Consider the following 22,250-nt stretch of genomic DNA (forward strand, 5'->3'; position numbering starts at 1 on the left):
TTCAGTGACTGTATTTTTCTAATTGAGCTTTTCCTATCTTCCTGTTCTTGATTCATATCTGTCTGGGTTTTTTATTATTTTTTTCCTGTGTGCACATATATGTGTGTATGCATAGCACGTTTAAATAAAATGTAAGGATTTATTTATTTATTTTTGGCTGTGTCAGGTCTTAGGTGTGGTGCATGGGCTTCTCTCCAGTTGTGGTGTGTGGGGTTCCTCTTCTCTAGTTGTGTCACACGGGCTCTGTAGTTGTGGCACACGGGCTCTCTAGTTGAGGCGCATGAGCTCAGTAGTTGTGGTATGCAGGCTTAGTTGCCCTGTGGCATGTGGGATCTTAGTTCAAGAAGACAGAAACCTGCGTCCCCTGCATTGTAAGGCAGATTCTTTACCACTGGACCACCAGGGAAGTCCCCTAAAATGTAAGGATTTAGAACAGTGGTTTCTGTGCACCTGTTATAAATTACAGTCATAAAGTAGCCTGTAAACTTAAGTATTTATTTTGGGTTCTCAGAAAGCTACATGTATACAATTCTTGCTCTCTAGCATTTAGTCTTTTTTTGTCTCTTTTTTTTTTCTTATAGTTGATTTATAATGTTCTGTATGGCACTCCTAGTCTTAATTTTTTAACCTCTTCAAAACAACCATAGTGTCCAATTTATGAATTTATTTATTTATTTATTTATTTATTTATTTTTTTTGTGGTACGCGGGCCTCTCACTGTTGTGGCCTCTCCCATTGCGGGGCACAGGCTCCGGACGCGCAGGCTCAGCGGCCATGGCTCACGGGCCCAGCCGCTCCGCGGCATGTGGGATCTTCCCGGACCGGGGCACGAACCCGTATCCCCTGCATCGGCAGGCGGATTCTCAACCACTGCGCCACCAGGGAAGCCCATGAATTTATTTTTAAGATATATTTGGAAATTAATTTTTACCTATGTTTCTATGGAACGTTGTGATCCAGTTTCCATTGCATTTCCAATTTATCTGACATGATCCTATTTAACTTATAATATACCTGGAGTAATTATTCTTGTATTGCAAATGTAATTGAAAAGAATAGTAATGTTTACTTTTATCACACTCCCACCTTCTACTCCCCCATACTCTACACTTCTCCACACATAGCACTTGTCATGCTTTACTGTCATTTTCTGTAATCCAAAGAAATGCAAATACAGATATTGTACAAGAACCAGATAGTAACATTAAAGTATGAAATAGGCTGGGGTAACTGAAATAATAGGGAATGGGGCACACAAGCATTTTCTAAAAGAGAAAGCTGATCCTCAACTCCAGTTGTCTTGTTATCACAGGGAAATTTGAGTTCAGTGTTGCTAATCTGATTTTTCAAAAGGAGACTGAAATCCAGTTTTTATGTGGAGTTCTCTAATTTTTAAAACATTGGAACAAATAAAACTGAAGGCTGGATCTAGCCCTTAAGCTGCTACCTACAATAAAGAGAAAATTGGCTTTATTCTCTACGAATTAAGATTAAATCTATTTTGTGGCCTTTCATAATATTGCCAATTTTAAGATTTTCAAGTTGCATGTACTATTTTTGGCTATAGAGAGAAATGGTTTCATTTATTCAACAAACTTGAGCTCCATTTTAATGCAAATCAAAGATTAAAGATTAAAAACAAAACAAGATCGCTGTTCTTAAGCCTACAATCTAATGGAGGAAACAAGATTTATTACAACTACAGCTAACTGTTCTTTAAATAGTAAGAAATTAAATCAGCCTATCAGAGTTAAGTGTCCTTAAAAATCATATTGTAACCAGTACATGGTGGATAAGATTACTGTAGTTAACCATAAAAATAACTGATTCTATGGTGCCTTTGTCTTAGAGGATTTGAGCGTATGTAAGTCCAATCAAATTGAAGCAAGACTAGAATATAATTAAAGTGTAGCCAAAGGTGTTGCATTATACACCAGCAGAGCTTAGTTCAGATACCAGTACTACTACTTATTAATTGTGTGACTGTTGAAAATTTCCTAACTTTCCTTATCAGTTTGAGGGCAGAAACCATATTTTACTATTATATTCTTAGCACTTAACACAGTGCCTATTATATAATAGATACTCAAATATTTTTTAAATGAGTGGCTTCTAATTTGTGTTACTTCTGACTTGAAGTATCTTTAGGGTGGTTAGGAGATTGGGTACACATAAATTGGGTTAAGATAAAGACTAGAGGCTTATGAGATGGGAAGCTAGAAATGGAGAGGATGGAGGAAAAGGCTGATTGGGTGATTAGAGATAATGAAAAGCCATGGCCAAGTGGAATTTTCTACTCTGCCCCCTCACTCTTTACTAGTACTCCCCTTAGACCTGAGCTAAAGGGAGTTCTGGCCTTGGGCCCTGTGTGCTAGGGAGCCCAACCTGGTTCTACTCTGGAACTTTGCTCCCCACGGGGAAGAGTCCATACTGCCAAAGAGATGTGCTCAAATATACTCCTTCTCTAAACCACATGTTTTTTTGTGTATGTATTTACGCTAAAAATATATATACAATATATACTCATATGTTTTCTTTTAAACAAACAAAAAACAGTTTTAAAAAGATTTACTGGCATTTGTTTCTTTTTTAATTCAACAATATCTCAGATCTTTCTGTGTTAGATCCCTGTGGGTAGATTCATATTGATCTAGCTCATCTTTTAAAATTCAACATAATGTTTCATAGTATCAATACCATAGTATATTTAGCCATTTACTTATGATGGACATTTAGATAATTTGCATTTTTTCTGTATCATAAGCAGTGCTGCAGTGAATATACTCTTTGTACACAAATGCAAGTGTCTCTACTTGCTACTTCATGTACTTAGAGTGTCCACAGGCTTGTGAAAACCAGGCTAACAATAGTTGAGAGATGTGGAACAGCTGTTAGGGACTACTTTAATGACTTACAACCATCATTGTTGGCCAGAAAAACAAGAAGGGAGATAAAGTGTGTGCAGGGAGCAGAGGGAACATACAGAAAACTTGTAGTAAAATGAGTTTGAACTTTGGAGCCACTCTTTGCGGAGCACAGGCTCCGGACGCACAGGCCCAGCGGCCATAGCTCACGGGCCCAGCCGCTCCTCGGCACGTGGGATCTTCCCGGACCAGGGCACGAACCTGCGTCCCCTGCATTGGCAAGCGGACTCTCAACCACTGCGCCACCAGGGAAGCCCTGGAGCCACTCTTAATGTCTGATGGAATATTTTAATCCTAAGAGCAAAAACCTTAATAAAGATAACACTCCAGTGTTAATGTATTGATAGATAGTTTATAACATATCAATATGAAAGTCAGTCCTTTTGACATGTTAATTTCTCTTTTGGTCACGTGTTTATGTACTTAGTATTTATATTTTACATTTTGTACAATCAAAATACTTATTGCCATGTGTAAATATTTGGAAGAAAGACATTCACAGTAGTTCCAGTGTATTAACTCATTTAACCTTCACATCGGTCCTGTAAAATTTATCCATAATCTACAGATAAGGAACTGAGACACAAAGAAGTTAAATAACTTACATAAGTATTTAGGGTTCCCCAGCTAATAAATGGTGAATTGAGATTTTTAAACCATATCATTCTGACTTTAAAAACCTGGTTTGTTTTACTATTTTTTTTATTATATAGTCCTCCCAATTGGATTACTGGATCAAATAATATGAACATTTGGCCCAGTTGCTTTCCAAAAGAGTCATAGCAGTCTTTTTCATTGTGGTTGATGTTTAACATTAAGGATAGTCTCCATCATACCCCATATTACTTTATTTCCATTAAACGGGATTGGCACTCAAAAAGAAAAACACTCATTATTACAAAATGAGGCCATTTCAGTATTTACACACTTGGTGCCCTTTTATCTATTTGAAGATTTTTTTTGTTGTCTTTGTATGGTAAGATTTTGAAAGGGATGAAGAGACCTGTTTCACAATTCAAAATATAGTCTTTTTAAACACTATATTTCATATTTAGACTGTAATCACCAGAAAGGAGAAATTTTGATTCATATCCATATGTCTCAGTTCAGATAGCCATATTTTTGGTTTTTTAATATTTATTTATTTATTTATTGGCTGCATCTGGTCTTAGTTGCGGCACGTGGGCTCTTCGTTGCAGTGCACGGGCTTCTCTCTAGTTGTGGTGCAGGCTTGGTAGCTGTGGCGTGTGGGCCCAGTAGTTGCAGCACTCGGGCCTAGTTGCCCCACGGCATGTAGGATCTTAGTTCCCTAACCAGGGATTGAACCAGTGTCCCCTGCGTTGAAAGATGGATTCTTAACCACTGTACCAGCAGGAAAGTCCCAGATAGCCGTATTTTAACTGTTCTCCTTAGAGTAAATTTGCCTAATAAATTATTGATACCACTATATAGCATGTTTAAAACTTTGCATTTATGCAAAATGATTGTTTATCAGAAATTCTTTTTATGCAAATATGTTATATAAGAAACTGTCAGCTCACAAGATTGGAAACTTCTTGAGTTCTAGCACCCATTATAGTCATTTCTACATCTTGAATAGCACTTTTCACAAGCAAGCTCAGTTTACTTGAGTCACAAAGTGAGTGATTATCTAGTATAACTCCTGTTATTCCTAACTAAATAATGTTAAAGATATTTTCAGTGCTGATAGTTTTCTTTTCCTTCAATTTTCAGAATGATTGACTGGCTGTCCTGGCCGTTGGCTCAGCATGTAGACACATGGGTGATTGCACTCCTGAAAGGACTGGCAGCTGTCCAGAAGTTTACTATTTTGATAGATGTTACTTTACTGAAGATAGAACTGGTAAGTGAGAGTGTATAAATCTATTGGAATATATGGACCCATATAATAAGTCTTTTTATCTTTGGGTTGTCCCCTTTAAAGTGTCTAATTTTGAATATGGTCTTGTTTTTGGTTTTCTTTTGAATGGGCTTTAGAAATTTAAAATGCTACTTAAGATTAGGTAATTAAAATTATTTTGCTGTTTACAAATATTTATTATGAAAACACATTCCTCCCATTATCTCTTGAATCCCAACTAAGCAAACTTTTACCACCATTATTCTGCCAAAGCTATCTTTGACACCAGTGCTTTCCAGTGTTGCTTAACTCAGGAGTTATTTCTCAAGCCTTCTCTCGTTGACCTGTTAGTCATTTGACGTAGTTGATCACTCCCTCTTGAAACACTTTCCTGCCTTAGTTTCCAGGACATTGGGTACTCTCCTGATTTTTGTCCTAGTTCACTGGCTTCTCAGTCTCCTGTAGTGGATCTTTCTAACTTTGGAGTGCCTTAGAATCACATCTCTGGTTCACTTTCTTCTCAGTCCATACTTATAGAGACCCATGGCTTTAAATAATGTCTCTAAGTTAATGACTGCCAGGTTTATATTTCTAGTCCATTATTCTCCCATGAACTCCATATTCACTTATCCAACTTAGACAGTTGGATCTCAGGTTCAACTTATCCACAATCTAACCCCTGAGTTTTCCCTCCCAGACTTGGTCTTCCCCATCTTAAATGACTGCTTCATCCTTCTAGATGCTCAGGCCCAAACCCTTGAAGCTATTCTTGTCTCTTTTCATTCTCTCTCAGCCCGTATCTTGCGAATTCTGTTGACTCCACCTTTAAAATATATCCCGAATTCTACCTCTTTTAACCAGCTACATCACTACCACCCTGGTCCAAAGTAATCATCACCCCTTGCTATATTGATTGCAGTAGCCTTGCAGCTCCTGCCCTTGGTCCTCTTCAGGTGTCACACAAGATCCTACCTGATCTGGCCACTGCTACTTCTCTCATCTGGTCTCCCACTAGTATTGCCTCAGTCTCTGTGCTTTACTTACACTGCCCTCATTGTTATATCTCTAGTCCACCAGGGTGGAGGCCTCAGGGCCTTTGCTTTGCTTATTACGCTCTTCTCCCAGTTATCTGTCAGACTTACTCTCATTCCCTTCAGTTTTTTGAAGTCAGGTATCACCTTTATCACGATGCATTTTTAAAATTCTATATATAAAATAGCAGATCTTTTTGCCACTTAGCACTCCCTCTTCACTGTACCCTGCTTTCATAGCATTTCTCTCCCATGTTACTTTTGATTGTCTCTACTTACCCTCTAGATAGTAAGCCCTGTAAGATCAGAGATTTCTTTTTTTTTTTAATCTACCATTGTATCTCCAGTACATAGAATAGTGCCAAGCAGCAGTAGGTGGTCAATAAGTATTTGCTGAATGAATTGAATGAATAAAGGACCAGGGAGCTATCACTTTGTAAACATGGTTTGACAGATTTTTATTTGATCAGGGAGTTTTCAGAGTTAGTTAGGTCATTTTATTCTCTTGATCTCTGTCATATTATTTCCCAACTTTCTCCCTTTCCCAGAATTTAATAACATATGTTATGACAGAACTTCTCAGGAAAGGGGATATTCACACAAATAAGTTTTGGCCCTAGGAAAATAATCACTGATTGGATTAATTATTTCCCTACCAACTCTTAAAGTGGATGTCTTGTCTTTTCTGCAGGTTTTTAATCGGCTTTGGTTTCCTCTTGTGAGACCTGGTGCTCTCACGGTTCTTTCTCACATGCTGCTTAGTTTTCAGCATTCTCCAGAGGCGTTCCATTTGGTAAGTTATGACACAAACTTTCTACACTGAAAAGACATGTTTTAAAATTTCAATTTAATATTGAGTCACATTTGTATTTGTGAAAAGATTGTAGGTTGGTCCTAAATCTAACTATTTTCATGTAGCTTTATGATTCCTTTTAAAATTGAGATTGTGGGATTTCCTTCCAAAGAATATGTTTTTAGAATGTTTTGGGTCTCACCAAAATTGCTGCACTTGCAATCACAACCAGCAATTGAAAGTTAAAAGTTACTCTTGTACATGAGAGATGTCACATGTCAGTGTCACTGTTGGTTGTGTGTTGCACAGGTGAACAGTGTAGGAGAAAAATGGTTTAAAACCACTGACTGCTTTAGAATTTCAGAAGCATGAAACCATAAGTCTTTGTTTTGTTGCCCCAGAATTAGGGCTTTTCATTCTCTTTCAGCCCATATCCTACAAATTCTGTTGATTCCACCTTTCAAATATATCCAGAATCCTATCACTTTTAACCAGCTACATCACTGCTTTTGATTTGATTTGATTTTGATTACTTGATTATCAGTTATTGCAGGTGAAAAATGACAAAATGTTATTTTGGGAACCTGTCCATTTTTCTGTCCAGGGGATCACAGGAAAGCAGTGGTGTATGTGGTTACTTGCTTCCTCCAAGGTCTGATCCTCAGTTTTACAGGACTAGAAACTCATTATCAACACACCCACAATGTTAAAATCTTAGGAATACTGACCCACCACAAACGAATTCAAAGGAGACTGATAAAGTGCAGAATTTCAGTTGTTGATTGTCAGCTAGAAATGTCACTAGCCTCAGAGAATTATATACTCACATAGGCTACTTGGTGCCTCATTTCCAAAATCTTCAGGCTTAATAGAAGTAAACCTTACTAACAAGTAATCACATTATACATTTCTTAGGGAGAGTGATTTCTGCAGTTCATTGCCCTAATTGGTGAGCTTGATCATCAGTTAATAACTTTATATCCATTACACAAACAAAACTCAAACTTGAGCTAATACAGCAGCTATACTAGCAAAATCTTACAAGGGAAAAAAACCAACTATTTTTCCCTGTCTTCAGGCATGATCATATATAGGCCATTTGAGAAAAGGTTTATTTTCAGAATTTCTGGGAAGGAAATCATCCATTCTAATATTTATTGCTCTCCATACATTCCTTAATCTCTCTGAAAAGTCACTTTTGCTGTACTTTAAATCTATTTCTTTGCTCAGTTTTTTAAAAGATAGAAGATATCTCCTTACCATGTATTGCTTTTTTTTTTTTCCCGGAAAAAAGTAATTGAGGGGCTTCCCTGGTGGCGCAGTGGTTGAGAGTCCGCCTGCCGATGCAGGGAACACGGGTTCGTGCCCCGGTCCGGGAAGATCCTACATGCCGCGGAGCGGCTGGGCCCGTGAGCCATGGCCACAGAGCCTGCGCGTCCGGAGCCTGTGCTCCGCAACGGGAGAGGCCACAACAGTGAGAGGCCCCGCGTACCACAAAAAAAAAAAAAAAAAAAAAAAAAGTAATTGAAATGGCAAATGGTTGACTTTGAAATATTTGGCTACTGAAATAAGTAAATATTAAATCATTTATTTAAAGAACAGTTAGATCTAAAGTAGAAAATTGTGATCTGGCCTAATAAAGTCTAAAAACAAAGACCTACTAACTCTACATTCTGTGTGTAGCTTGACCTGCTACTCAGCTAAAGTTAACTTGGGCATCTAGTAGTGGATCATGTGGTAGTTAAATCACCTATAACTCTAAATAACTCAGCGAAGGACTCAGGTTTAGGGGTTGCTAAGAATGAACAATAATCTGGAATCACCAGCATCATTATACATTTAGAATATTTTAGAGCAAACTGAGATTGAAATTATAGTGTGTGTTATTATGGACCAAGTTGCTTTTTGTATGCTTTTTATAAGTGGAAAAAAATTTTTAAAACAAAAAATTTTTAAACAAAAGAGAAAATATCAAAGCTTCTAATTAAATAAGTTGTACACATTTTTTTCAAATAGTAACTTAAGTTTAATGAGTATCACAATAATGTCTGTAAATATTTAGATTTGCTCATTTAGAAAAAAAATCAACTTTCAGATATTTAGAAGGTAATAACCTGCTTGGATGTCTATCTATATGCTTGTGAAGAACTTAGTCTTATTTCCACGTCAGTGATCATTTTGACCATATAGGATGTAGTAGTAGACAATTATGTATATTATCTGACTGCAGAGATCCAATCTACACTAGGAAGATTGTATGCTAGCTTTTAGAAGATTCGGTATTTGTAAATTGAACAATCATTTTAAAAATGCTTTCCTCTTCTCTTCCATCTCTATCTCTCCTGTCACCTCTGAGGAAACAATAATTTGGATTTCTGACTATTTTAGCAAGAGAGTATCTGATAGATATGGCTTTATGGAGCAAAATTATAATTCAGATTTGCTTTGAAATGTAGAGATGATAGCAGTAGAGTGAACCATTAGGAACTGGTAGTTTTATGGTCAGATTAATACCTTTGTTGGAGGTAAGATTAAAGAAAGTGGTGCAAAAGCTAAAGTGTGATTTAAGACCTCAAAGTGTAAGAGTAAAACCAGAGACAGCAGAATGAGAATAGCAATGTTAATTTAAGAATATGATTTTCTTTCTACAGGAAGGAAGGGAGTTGGTTGGGATATAACTATAATTGTTGTCACTGCTGTTTGATGATAAAAGTCCATAGAGCTATAACTTCACTTTTATCACGAGTTAGCAACCAAAAAAGTGTTCTACACTGCTTTTTATTTGTTTCGTTTGGCTACTTTGAAAATAGTCTGAAGAAGGGCAAAGGTGGAAACAGGGAGACCAGTTGGGAGGTTTTGCATGAATTGAGGCAAGAGGCGATTGTCAGTTGAAATAAGAAAAGTTCTAGAAGGTATATATGGTGTATGCCATGACATGTTATATGTTATATGAAGTGATATACAGCAAGCAGTGTCTTTCACTGAACAGTGGGACAGAGACTTTTTCTTTTACTTCATACAAGTTTGTATTGTTAGATTTTTTTTTTTTACAATAAGTGTATAATTCATTTACAACAAAATTAAACTTTTACAGAAAGATAATATAACAATATAGGAAGTTAGTGAAATTACCCGCAATCTCAATACACTACAATTTTTATGTTTTCCATCACAGTGTTTTTTCCCCTATACATTTTAACAAGGTTGTATTTATATTTGTAATCTATATGCAGTTTTTGTATCCTTCTTTTAAAATTTAACATTACATAATAAATATTTTCCCATGTTGCTACACAGAGAAGTTCTACAAGTAGAAAATAAGAAGATGCTTTTTACATGTGAACTGTAAATATGTAGTATCAGATTATAATTAATAATTAGTTGAGACAAGTATAGCACCGTACTAATGGAATGAGCCATTACTGCAAAATAGAATTTATTTTATTTTGTTAATAACCTCTTAAATATGTGATTGGCTCTGTATTGACTTTTTATTCTAATTTTATAATGAAAGGACATTGTTGTGCTTATTATCAGTATTAATAGTTTTCTACATATTTATGAGCAATGAGCATTTTAGATTTCGCTTTCATTTTTAACCCCAGTTCCTTAAAAATAAGAGAAATTTCTAATTCACTTTAATTTTAGAACTGTCTCTTCTTTTTAGAGGTGGGGCTTGGGGATTGTTAGCAAGGATAACCATGCTTACATAAGACACTGTCCCTAAAATAGAGGTAGTCCCTTATCTTAAAGAGAGGTACTGCTGTAACCTGAGCTGTAATTTTATTTTTATTTATTTATTTATAAATTTATTTATTTATTTATTATGGCTGTGTCGGGTCTTTGCGCGCAGGCTTCCTCTAGTTGCGGCAAGCGGGGGCTACTCTTCGTTGTGGTGCATGGGCTTCTCATTGCGGTGCCTTCTCTTATTGCAGAGCATGGGCTCTAGGCACGTGAGCTTCAGTAGTTGTGGCTTATGGGCTCTAGAAAGCAGGCTCAGTAGTTGTGGCACCCGGCCTTAATTGCTCCGCAACATGCAGGATTTTCCTGGACCAGGGCTTGAACCTGTGTCCCCTGCGTTGGCAGGAGGATTCTTATCCACTGCGCCACCGGGAAAGTCTGATCCTGTAATTTTAGTTACATGCATAAATTATCTTGAAGGTTTTTTGAAGTAGACTTTAATGTGCACACTCCTGTATAATTCTTTCAAGTGAAAAATCTAAAATTCACACTAGGTGGAGCTCTTAAGCTAATTCTGGGTTTACCTTTTAAAACTTTCTCCCTATTGAACAGTCTGGTAAATAAAATAGCCCTAACATTTTTCACCGTAAGCCATTTTTTAGAATGGTGGCAGTGACTAAGCGTCCTATTTTGTACCTTAATGTACCTTAGTTTTAGATGGAGTATAAGAATGAGGAGAGGGGTCTTATGTAGAATTACAATTATATGTGATTTAAACCTAGATTTACCTTGATATTCTAGAAATGTTTAGCTTCACAACTTTTTTTAGAAAAAGGCAGTGACTTAAACATACAGAAAAGTATTTGCTGATCGTGTAACATTTGCATTCCATTTGTAGGATTTGTTGACAATTTGTATAAATAGAGGAATGTTTGTCTTCTTTTCTGTTCAGATTGTTCCTCATGTAGTTAATTTGGTTCACTCCTTCAAAAGTGATGGTCTGCCTTCCAGTACAACCTTCCTAGTGCAATTAACAGAACTGATACACTGTATGATGTATCATTATTCTGGATTTCCAGATCTCTACGAACCTATCCTGGAAGCAATAAAGGTATGATAATAGTTGCACCAGTATTTGCGGAGCTGCAGCCCATGATGTGATAGATGAATGCGGTGAAACATTCCTATAAGCAGCTATTCATTTTATTATTTTATGGAAATATGCCTTTTATATGTAATAAAATATGCAAATGGAATCAAGGTTCATTAATTTTGGGGGAGTAAACTCTTATTTACTATTAACTAATCTAAATTAATAACCATATTTCTTCAGTTCTACAATGCCAACAATGATAAGGTGTCCCTGTAAATTTGTAATACCTTTGGGGGAGATTTGATTTTAAAAATGCTACATTAAGTTAATACATACATCAGAGTTGCATCCCAATATCAGAAATGTTAAAATGTGTAAGATACATCTTAGAATCAAGGAGAGACAGTTTAATAAAATATTTGACTTATGTTTCCTCTGTTTTTTATTTCATTTTTGCTATGGATTATTCATGAATGTCCATATTTCATAGAATCTTTACTTAAATTATTTGTAAACTTACTGGTTTTCAACTTTGTATAGATAACTGGATCTAAAAAGCGTTGATTCTGTTTGTCTTGAAAAATGGGTCACAATAAGCACACTTTCCTCTTAGTAGATTAATTGCATGATCAGGGTAGAGCAAAAGAATTGAAGAACTTGCCTCAGCTAGGTGTATTCAGAAGTTATTAGAAATCATTTCTATTAACAGTGTTCCTTTTTGAGATCTGAAATAAAATATAAGGTCTTATTATCTTTACTTCTTACGTATCTGAAGTGAATTCAGAACATGCTCTTTTTACCGCAGAGTTAGCTAAATCAAACTGAGCCCAGAACAAGACTGTTCAGCGATTATTGTGTACTACTGGTATGGCAGTTTGACACTTCAGAAGTAAATGTCTTTAGGTATAAAAGGGTATTTTTGTTTGTTTTTTTTTTTCTTTTTTTACTTTTTTTTTGAATTTTAGAATTTTATTTTTTTACACAGCAGGTTCTTATTAGTTATCCATTTCATACATATTAGTGTATACATGTCAATCCCAATCTCCCGGTTCATACCACCACCACCACTCGCCGCCACTTTCCCCTCTTGGTGTCCATACATTTGTTCTCTACATCTGTGTCTCTATTTCTGCCCTGCAAACTGGTTTTTGTCATGGATTTGATAGTAATGTTAATCTCTTTCTGCAGTGTTGCTGTGTCCATAGATGAAAGCTATTGCTGTTGTTAAATGTCATTATTCACTGCTGAATGTTGAAAATTCTGATAACTGAAATAGGCACAGAAGAATCAAGGATCTCCCTCTTAAACCAAGGGAAGCACTTTCCATTAGCTGTCAACAACAACAACAGCAGCAAAATCAAATCCAAAGATTAAAATTCCTTCAGAAAATGTTTTCTGAGGTCTAAGTACCTTCGATGGTAATAGTCCAAAAAAGCCTGAATGATTTTACCAACTTTCCTTATTCTCCAGTGCTCTACGCATGCTTGAAACCACTTACACTTAAAATTTTATCTCATATGTCACAAAGCAGGGAAGAAACTGTATCCTGTAATAATTTTTCTATATGGTTAAACATGAGATTAAGTTTTATTTCTTAAAGTCAGAGGTCATTGTGCTTAGATGCTTTCATTTTTCATTCCTTGTTTACTTTGAGCTTTTATTTCTAAGGGTTAATACTGGGTAAATATTAGTATTGAATGAAAAGGAGTTATTATTTTCACCACAAAATTTGAAAGCAAATTGTTTGTTAAGCTTATTCAATTGTGTACTAATTTAAGTCCTCATTCTGCTGCCTTTGAATAGCACTACAATATACTCTCTGATGTCAGAGGTTTATTTTGAAAACATTTTGCTGGCAAATAGGAAATATAAATCGTTCAAGTGTGACTTGAATTCCTGGTTCTTTAGTATTACTCAGCTTGATAAACTCTACCTTAGGAGATACTTATTCATTTTAGGAGACAATTAGTTTTGCCATGTAGTATAATTTGATTTTTTGATGACTACTCAAGTATTATCAGTGATTTCCAAACTAAGTGGGAGAAAACAAAGGTTAAATGTCAGTGGAAGAATCTTCTTTATGGTGTTAACTTAATAACAAAAAATAGTTTATATTTTTACACTACGTTTCCTCTTTATGATCTACAGGATTTTCCTAAGCCCAGTGAAGAGAAGATTAAACTGATTCTCAGTCAAAGTGCCTGGACTTCTCAATCCAATTCTTTGGCATCTTGCTTGTCTAGACTTTCTGGAAAATCTGAAACTGGGAAAACTGGTCTTATTAATCTAGGGAATACATGTTATATGAACAGTGTTATACAAGCATTGTTTATGGCCACAGAGTAAGTTTAAATTTGAGCTTTTTTGTTTGTTTGTTTTCATTTTAACTGTAGAAATTGATGCATGTTGATGAAATGTTAATGGTGGGATTGTCTTCACATTATTTCCTATATATGGCAGAAGTATTCATATTTTCATATAATTACCTTATTCAGAAATGAATTGCTTTTACTGCTCAGGAACTTTTAAAATGTTAACTTATATAAATTCTACTTCATGTATGTATTATATATGGCATTTAGAGTCTTTTGAATTACTCTGAGTTGATATTTATTAATGCAACAGAGGGATTGATTGAGCTTATTTCAGAATTTAAGGGTCCTCAAGTACTAATTTGTTATTATCCTGGTTTTTTTAACCTGTGTATCTTTTAAGGTGGTCATGTTTTTTCTGCTTATAGATATTTTACTGTTTTATCAGATCAATAACTCCTTTGTTGCTGTTAAGGAAATTCAAGCTCTGCTTCCCACCCCAAGTTGAGTGATACTGAACAACTGTATAAACAGACATGTTTCTTTGCCATCTTACAGATTTACTTTCAAATTCATTTTCTTTTGCAGCCAAGTAAATAGGAAATCAGAAGTTGTTAGCTATGTGAATACAATCTGTAAAGGTACAAAATAACGATAAACTTTTCCTGAAGGCAAAAGCATGGTTGAGTTTTTCTCTTTTGTACCAATAGATTATTCATGGGACTTGACCAAAGATGTTTACAAATTGAGTTCTAAGCCTTTGTAAGTTTTTATGCCTACCTAGAGGAATCATAAACTGAAAGATAAAGAGTTTAGCTTTATTTTCTTTCCTGGCCTCAGAATATACTGTCAGCACTAAGGTGTTTTTCATTTGGTCTAGTGTTTTCTTTTGTCTTTTGGTTTGTTTGTATTTGGGAATTTTTTTTTTTTTTTTTTTTTTTTTTACAGAAAATGTATACTCTTAGACACAAGTGATACTAGGCATAAAGCTAAAGTAATCCATGTCTCACCACCAGAGGTCATCTAATCCAGCCATCTCATTTTACAGATGATAGAGAAAACAGAGATCCAAAGCAGTTACAACTGGCAACCACAATTCAAAGAGCACATCTTACTATACAGTGGCCAATACTATCTCAGAATGAGCAGACAGGATTTTTTTCTTTTTTTTTTTTTTTTTTTCCAATACGCGGGCCTCTCACTGCTGTGGCCTCTCCCGTTGCGGAGCACAGGCTCTGGACGCATAGGCTCAACAGCCATGGCTCACAAGCCTCGCCGCTCCGCGGCATGTGGGATCTTCCCGGACCGGGGCACGAACCGTGTCCCCTGCATCGGCAGGCGAACCCTCAACCACTGCGCCACCAGGGAAGCCCCAGACAGGATATTTTATTTCTTTGGTAATATGTAAATTCTTTGTGGTTTTAAAAAAATAAATCTAGAAGTACATAAAATAAGAATCAGACATTCCCATCCCCAGGGTAATTTGTTAACAGTTTTGCTTGTATTGTTCCAAACCTGTTTTTTGTACAGAGATAAGATTTATCTAGTACAAGAACAAATGAATTGTTTTTTTAAAAATATGTTCATAAAGGATCCTATTTATATATTCTTTTCCAGCCACTTGTTTTTTTTTCTTTTAATGATTTGTGTTGGAAAGAGTCCCACGTTAGTGCAAATGACAGAACTGTGTCATTCTGAGTAAATAGGTGTACATGATTTATTTAATCATATTACTACTGATGAATATTAGATTGTTTTGCTTATAATTAATATCTTTCTGCCCATATGCAGTTATAGAGGATATTCTTTGAATAGGGTGTGCCAGATTGCTTCCAGAAAGGCTATAGCATTTGAACTTGCATACTAATACATGATTGTACCTATGACCCCATGCCTTTAGCAGTACTTGATATAATCAGTCTTTAAAAATTTTTCCAATCTGGAGGAAAATGTGTATTGCTGACCATTACAGAGTTTTTCCCTCTCTAGTTTTCTTTGTTCATTTGTGTTTCTTTTTTTTTTTAACATCTTTATTGGAGTATAATTGCTTTACAATGGTGTGTTAGTTTCTGCTTTACAACAAAGTGAATCAGTTATACATATACATATGTTCCCATATCTCTTCCCTCTTGCATCTGCCTCCCACCCTCCCTATCCCACCCCTCTAGGTGGTCACAAACCACCTAGCTGATCTCCCTGTGCTATGCAGCTGCTTCCCACTAGCTATCCACCCTACGTTTGGTAGTGTATATATGTCCATGCCACTCTCTCACTTCGTCACATCTTTGCAATTTTTTTATTTTATGTAGTCAAATCTGCTATTTATCATTTATAGTGTCTGAATTTTAGGAAGCCTTCCCCTCTAAACTCCTTCCCCACCTTTTTTTTCTTTTAAATACTTCAGTAGTTTTGTATTTTACGTTTAGCTCATTACTCCTCTGTGGCATTTGTGATGACGTGAAATCTTAATCTAATTCCATTTGTTTCCAAGTGGATACCCATTTGTTCCTATACTGTTTTTTGTATAGCTTCTTCTTTTCCCATCTGGCACTAGTACCACACTCTTTAAAGCACTCTAACTTCATAGTAGTTTTGATGACGGCATATTTTTTTTTATTTCATGCAGATTTGAAAGAATTCATAAGTTGTTTACTTAAGTTATTAGTTAATAGTTTATTCTATTTCTATTTGCTAATCCAGAAGATAGGAATAATATGTGACTGCACATGGCCATTGCCAGGCCACGTAGTAAGAGTTCAATTACCGTCATTCTCTTCCTCTTCACTACATTGTAGGCAGTGACTTTGCCAGGTAAAGGGCCTTCAGGTAAGTGAAATTTTACTTTGAGGATAATAAGTTCTTGAACTAACTTCCCTTTAGCTTTTAAAAAAATGCATAGTGTGTATACATGTATACAAAAATCATTATATTTTATTATCTTTCAGTTTCAGGAGACAAGTATTATCTTTAAATCTAAATGGGTGCAATTCATTAATGAAAAAATTACAGCATCTTTTTGCCTTTTTGGCTCATACACAGGTGAGTGTGTGTGTAGTGTGTATATGTTAATTGCATTGAAAATCTTCTTTAAACTTCACATTATACCAAACTTGGTGAACCTTTTTAACTGATGAAATAATATATATCCTCCCAGCACAACAAATCCACATAGAAATCTAAAAAGATACTGCCTAAAATCAGGATATGCTCTAAGTTTTTATTTCTCCCTTCTGCTTTACATTCTTGTAGATGAATATTTTAGTGACTCATTATACTGATTATTATAGATCTGATTTTCTGTCCCAAAATTAAGCTCCTTCATGAAGAAATCGTTAAAAATGAATCTTTAATATTAAGTTTATAGATACTAATTGGTAGATCTTCACAGTAATGAACAATTAAAATAATTTTTTGGCATCTTGGGTTCTTTTTTATCCCATTTCTAACATATGTACCCTTTAATTATGACTAAACTTCTATTAATGGATAAACTGTTAAGTTCTAGAGCTTAAAATTTTGTGATGATCATTTATGTCCACAGATTAATCCAAGGAAATGAGTTTATGCTAATGGTAAGAACATCACATAGTAAACAGACATTTATTGAGAGACACAATATGCAGTCTGATAAGCATTCAAAAAGGAATACTTATGCTCAAGGAACTTTAAGTTTTGAGTAATACATATGAATAATATATATCATTTATAAATAATACATATGATTTTCTGATTATATTCTGATTGTCTCAGTTTCACAGAGGTCTAAAGGAGTAGGTAATTACAGCCAGAAGAGAAGATAGATTCAGAATCGGTGGAATTGAGTTGATAAGAATGGTTTGCTTCCTGTCTACAAGCTGAGAAATATCTCAAGTATAACTTCTTAAATGGAAAGAATCAAGACAAGATTGACATATGAGATGATTAGTGATGCCTATGAGATACTCAAAGGATCATTTATACTATTCTCTGTCTGGGGGAAATATGTTCATAAATTAAATTTAACATCTCAGGACCAAGGGAGATGAAATCTCCTCCCTGCAACTCCCAAACATTGTTTTCTAGTAAATGGATTTATACACTTGCTTTATCACTAGTCTGTATTTACTGTATACTGTATAGAGTCGGCCCTTGAACATCACAGGTCTGAACTGCAGGGGTCCACTTACACATGGATTTTTTCAATAAATATGTACTATATTACTACATAATCCATGGTGGTTTGAGTCAGCAGATACGTGAACAGATACACAGTATATCTTTACAGTATAAATTTTCAGTATACTGTAAAGTTTTTGACTAAGCAGAGGATCGGCACCCCAACCCCTATGTTGTTCAGTGGTCAGCTGTATAATATATATGTATGTGTGTATCTCTGCATATACATGTAGATATAAATACATTATATATACTATATTAACTTATTAAGTCAGAGCTATTGGGAAAAAATTTTAGGAGGCTTCCGAACTCCCAACAAAAGACGAAAGGAATTAACAAGGGAACCTAATTAAAGTTCTGTCATAGTTGAGAGCCTATCTGATAGCAGCCTGACAAGGACTGTTTTAGGTAGATTTTCCCTATATAATTAAAAAGGCTTTTCTTCTTATAATTAATAAAACTAACATTTATTGAGCATTTAAATTTGTCTAGCTCCTGTGCTAAGTGGTTTATATATATTATCTCTTAATCCTCAAAATCAATCTATGAGGTAATAAGGTAGCATACCATTTTACAGGTGAAGAAATGGGACTTAACATTACTTGCTTTCATGGTCATGCAAACAAACAGCAAGATTGGAATGTAAACCAAATGATCCTGGAACCCATGTTCAACCAGTCCACCAAATTCCTTTCCTTCAAAATGCCATAAACACTCCTATTTTGATAAAAAATTTCCTTAACTGAGAACTCTTCCATATACCACAAATAAATTACAAATTTTCAAGTTATAATCACAACTCTTCAGATGCCTTTTTCAGTTTTTTTTTTTTGTCATGTGGCAAAATCTAGGATTTCAACCTAGCTTGCTCTAAAGTCCACTAGCAACCACTTCACTAAACTGCCTCTGTACTAAAAAAAAAGAAAGTCAGCAACCAGTGAAAAGTCCCTAACCAGTGTGTTCATATTCTGTACATTTATGACATGTGTACCCAGTCAAGGAAATTTTCACCTAAAATAAGTACGCATGGCTCTGTAGAGTATGCCCCTTATTACTTTAGCCAGGATATATATTCACTAACATTTTTTTCAGATTTGATTTTTTTTTAAATTGTGGACTCAAGCACATAGAGGGTAATGCCAGGAGCATTATATTAATTTAAAGAGACTTGGGTTCTGATATAATCCCCTCTGCCATTAATTCAGCTATATGACCTTGGGCAAGTCACATAGTTTCTCTAGATCTTAATTCTCTTCTGCAGAATAAGAAGTTATGACTAAAAGTTACCTAAATTTATTTCTAACTAATTTTATGTGCCCCCATGTTTGGCACTTTGTGATAAAGGTTAAGCCAGTGTAATTTTAGTAATCTTTATTAAGCATTATATATTAAGATTTCAGTTATTTGGTTCATGGTGTGAGAATCACTCCCTTGTGTTTTCTCTATCAAAAGAGAGAAGCATATGCACCTCGGATATTCTTTGAGGCTTCCAGACCTCCGTGGTTTACCCCCAGATCACAACAAGACTGTTCTGAATACCTCAGGTTTCTACTAGACAGGTAAAAAGTATTTCTAAAGCTATGATTTGAATTATGTTCTTACATAACATTATTTCTACAAAACATTGTTTTTACCTTTAAAGACATATTTCAACTGTTAATCCCTAAAATACCTTGCATTTATTGTATTTTTTAAAGTGTTCTTTTGTTTTCAATTTGGTTTCTTTTTTTAATTTTCTTACTTTAGACCAGCTGTTCTCCAAGTGTGGTACAAGGACCCCTAGGGGTTCCCAAAACACTTTCAGGGCTCTTCCCGTTTTGAACTGCATGTCTGTGTATATGTAGTTGAGGCCAGATTTTCTTCATATACTTCATCCAGAGCAACATATCACGATAGATTGAGTGTAGGGCAGATATGAGGATCCAGCCTGTCTTCTATTAAGCCAGATACTTGAAGTATTGGCAAAATGTAAAACAGTGCCATTCTTCTAAGTTTTTTGGGGTTTAGAAAATATAACTATTTTTTATTTTAAAAATGTTATTTATATTAACATGTAATGAGTTTATTATTGTTTTTAAATGTATTATTACTTTTATTCTCAAGTTTTGAATACAGTAAATATTAATAGGTATAACCACATAAATGAAAGCTCTTGGGTTCCTCAATTTTTTTTAAAGAGTATAAAGGCATCCTGAGACAAAAAAAAGTTAATAACTGCTCTTTAAACCAATTCATAATTCAGTGGGTTTGGTAAATTTTATTGTCTTCTTACCACTTAGTTAATAAAACCTATTATCTTCCTGTATTTCCCTGTCTTTGCCTCCCTTCTGTTATGTGAATGACTAGTAAAGTTAGTTGAACTCAACCTTCCTTCCATTCAGCAAGGATATGTTGAGTGGTTTCTTTGTGCCAGGCTTTCTGTGAGGTGTCAGGCAAACAAAGATATATTAGACAGTTAGTGGACATATATAATTAACTATAATAAGTGCTATAAAATAGCAGTATGAAGAAGGTGTAATGAGAATATGGGGTAGGAACTGTTCCTAACTTCTCTTCTGATCTACCTTCTCAAACTGTTCAATATCCCTCTTGATTAAAGGAGGAGAAACTTGATTTTTTTTTTAGTTAAGCATTATATTTGATAAGAATAATTTGGCTATTTATATAGGCAACCAATATTTTAAAGTAGAAATGACATTTAAATTTAAGCAAAGTAGCTATATAATGATATACTCTTCTACAGGCTCCATGAAGAAGAAAAGATCTTGAAAGTTCAGTCCTCACACAAGCTTTCTGAAAGTCTGGGGTGCAGTGAAACTTCTTTACAAGAAGTAGCCAATAAGGCAGTTGTACTAACAGAGACCCCTTGCACAAGTGATAGTGAGAAGACATTAATCGAAAAAATGTTTGGAGGAAAACTACAAACTCACATATGTTGTTTGAACTGCAGGAGTACCTCACAAAAAGTGGAAGCCTTTACAGATCTTTCACTTGCCTTTTGTCCTTCCTCTTCTATGGAAAACTTGTCTTTTCAAGATCCAACGTCATCACCCAGTACACAAGATGGTGGTCTAATGCAGGCTGCTGTACCTGGTCCTTCAAAAGAACCACAAGTCTGTAATCCATCAACAGCTGCCTTTGCGTGTTACTCAGCTGTGAATGAAAGAATGGTGGACACTCCTGATGAGTTTCGTTGTATTGAAGACACTTCTGTCCCTAATGACTCTAGCAAGATGCTTGTTAATAAAGATGTACCTCAGAAACCAGGAGGTGAAACCACATCTTCAGTAACTGACTTACTAAATTATTTTTTGGCTCCAGAGATTCTTACTGGTGACAACCAATATTATTGTGAAAACTGTGCCTCTCTGCAGAATGCCGAGAAAACTATGCAAATCACGGAGGAACCTGAATACCTTATTCTTACTCTCCTGAGATTTTCATATGATCAGAAGTATCATGTGAGAAGAAAAATCCTAGACAATGTGTCACTGCCACTGGTTTTGGAGTTGCCAGTTAAAAGAACTACTTCTTTCTCTTCGTTGTCAGAAAGTTGGTCTCTAGATGTTGACTTCACTGATATTAGTGAGAATCTAGCTAAAAAATTAAAGCCTTCTGGGACTGAAGAATCTTGCTCCCCCAAATTGGTGCCCTATCTATTGAGTTCTGTTGTCGTTCACTCTGGTGTATCCTCTGAAAGCGGGCATTACTATTCTTATGCCAGAAACATCACAGGTACAGAGTCCTCATACCAGATGTGCCATCAACCCGAAACTCTGGCATTGGCCTCCTCCCAGAGTCATTTACTAGGGAGAGATAGTCCCAGTGCAGTTATTGAACAGGATTTGGAAAATAAGGAAATGTCAAAAGAATGGTTTTTATTTAATGACAGCAGAGTGACGTTTACTTCATTTCAGTCAGTCCAGAAAATTACGAGTAGGTTTCCCAAGGACACAGCTTATGTGCTGTTGTATAAAAAACAGAATAGCACTAATGGTTTAAGTGGGAATAATTCAACCACTGGACTCTGGGTAAATGGAGATCCACCTCTACAGAAAGAACTAATGGATGCTATAACAAAAGACAATAAACTATATTTACAGGTAAGTTGGAAATATAAGCTTCATCATTTGTGGAAAATATTTAAACAATTGACAGGGGGTTAAATGAGTGCCTTAATTTTGAAATCCAACTTCTGCATTTTCAAGGAATTTACAAAGTGGTGATTTTGAAATTTGAATCTGGGTTTATATGAAATGGGTTCAACCTATATAGCTAAATTTTCTTTCTAATGTTACAAATTAGTTATGAAAAGTCACAAGTAGATGCAGTATAGAAGCCCTTGTTTGTTTTTTTGTTTGTTTTAACATCTTTATTGCAGTATAATTGCTTTACAATAG

General features: G+C 35.3%; 1 protein-coding gene across 2 annotated transcripts in view; it reads left to right on the forward strand.

Annotated features, from left to right (window-relative positions):
- USP38 (ubiquitin specific peptidase 38) overlaps positions 1-22,250 on the forward strand; it is a 31,905-nt gene that overhangs the window by 4,479 nt on the left and 5,176 nt on the right. The window contains exons 3-9 of one of the 2 annotated variants that reach the window (XM_059066752.2): positions 4,659-4,788; positions 6,508-6,609; positions 11,243-11,401; positions 13,532-13,725; positions 16,641-16,734; positions 19,303-19,409; positions 20,594-21,953. In XM_059066752.2, the coding sequence (XP_058922735.1) occupies positions 4,659-4,788; positions 6,508-6,609; positions 11,243-11,401; positions 13,532-13,725; positions 16,641-16,734; positions 19,303-19,409; positions 20,594-21,953 (2,146 nt within the window). The remainder of the gene's footprint in view (positions 1-4,658; positions 4,789-6,507; positions 6,610-11,242; positions 11,402-13,531; positions 13,726-16,640; positions 16,735-19,302; positions 19,410-20,593; positions 21,954-22,250) is intronic. The other variant, XM_067035579.1, reaches the window with a different exon arrangement.

Source organism: Kogia breviceps, chromosome 6, assembly GCF_026419965.1.
Source record: "Kogia breviceps isolate mKogBre1 chromosome 6, mKogBre1 haplotype 1, whole genome shotgun sequence".
Classification (NCBI taxonomy): domain Eukaryota; kingdom Metazoa; phylum Chordata; class Mammalia; order Artiodactyla; family Physeteridae; genus Kogia; species Kogia breviceps.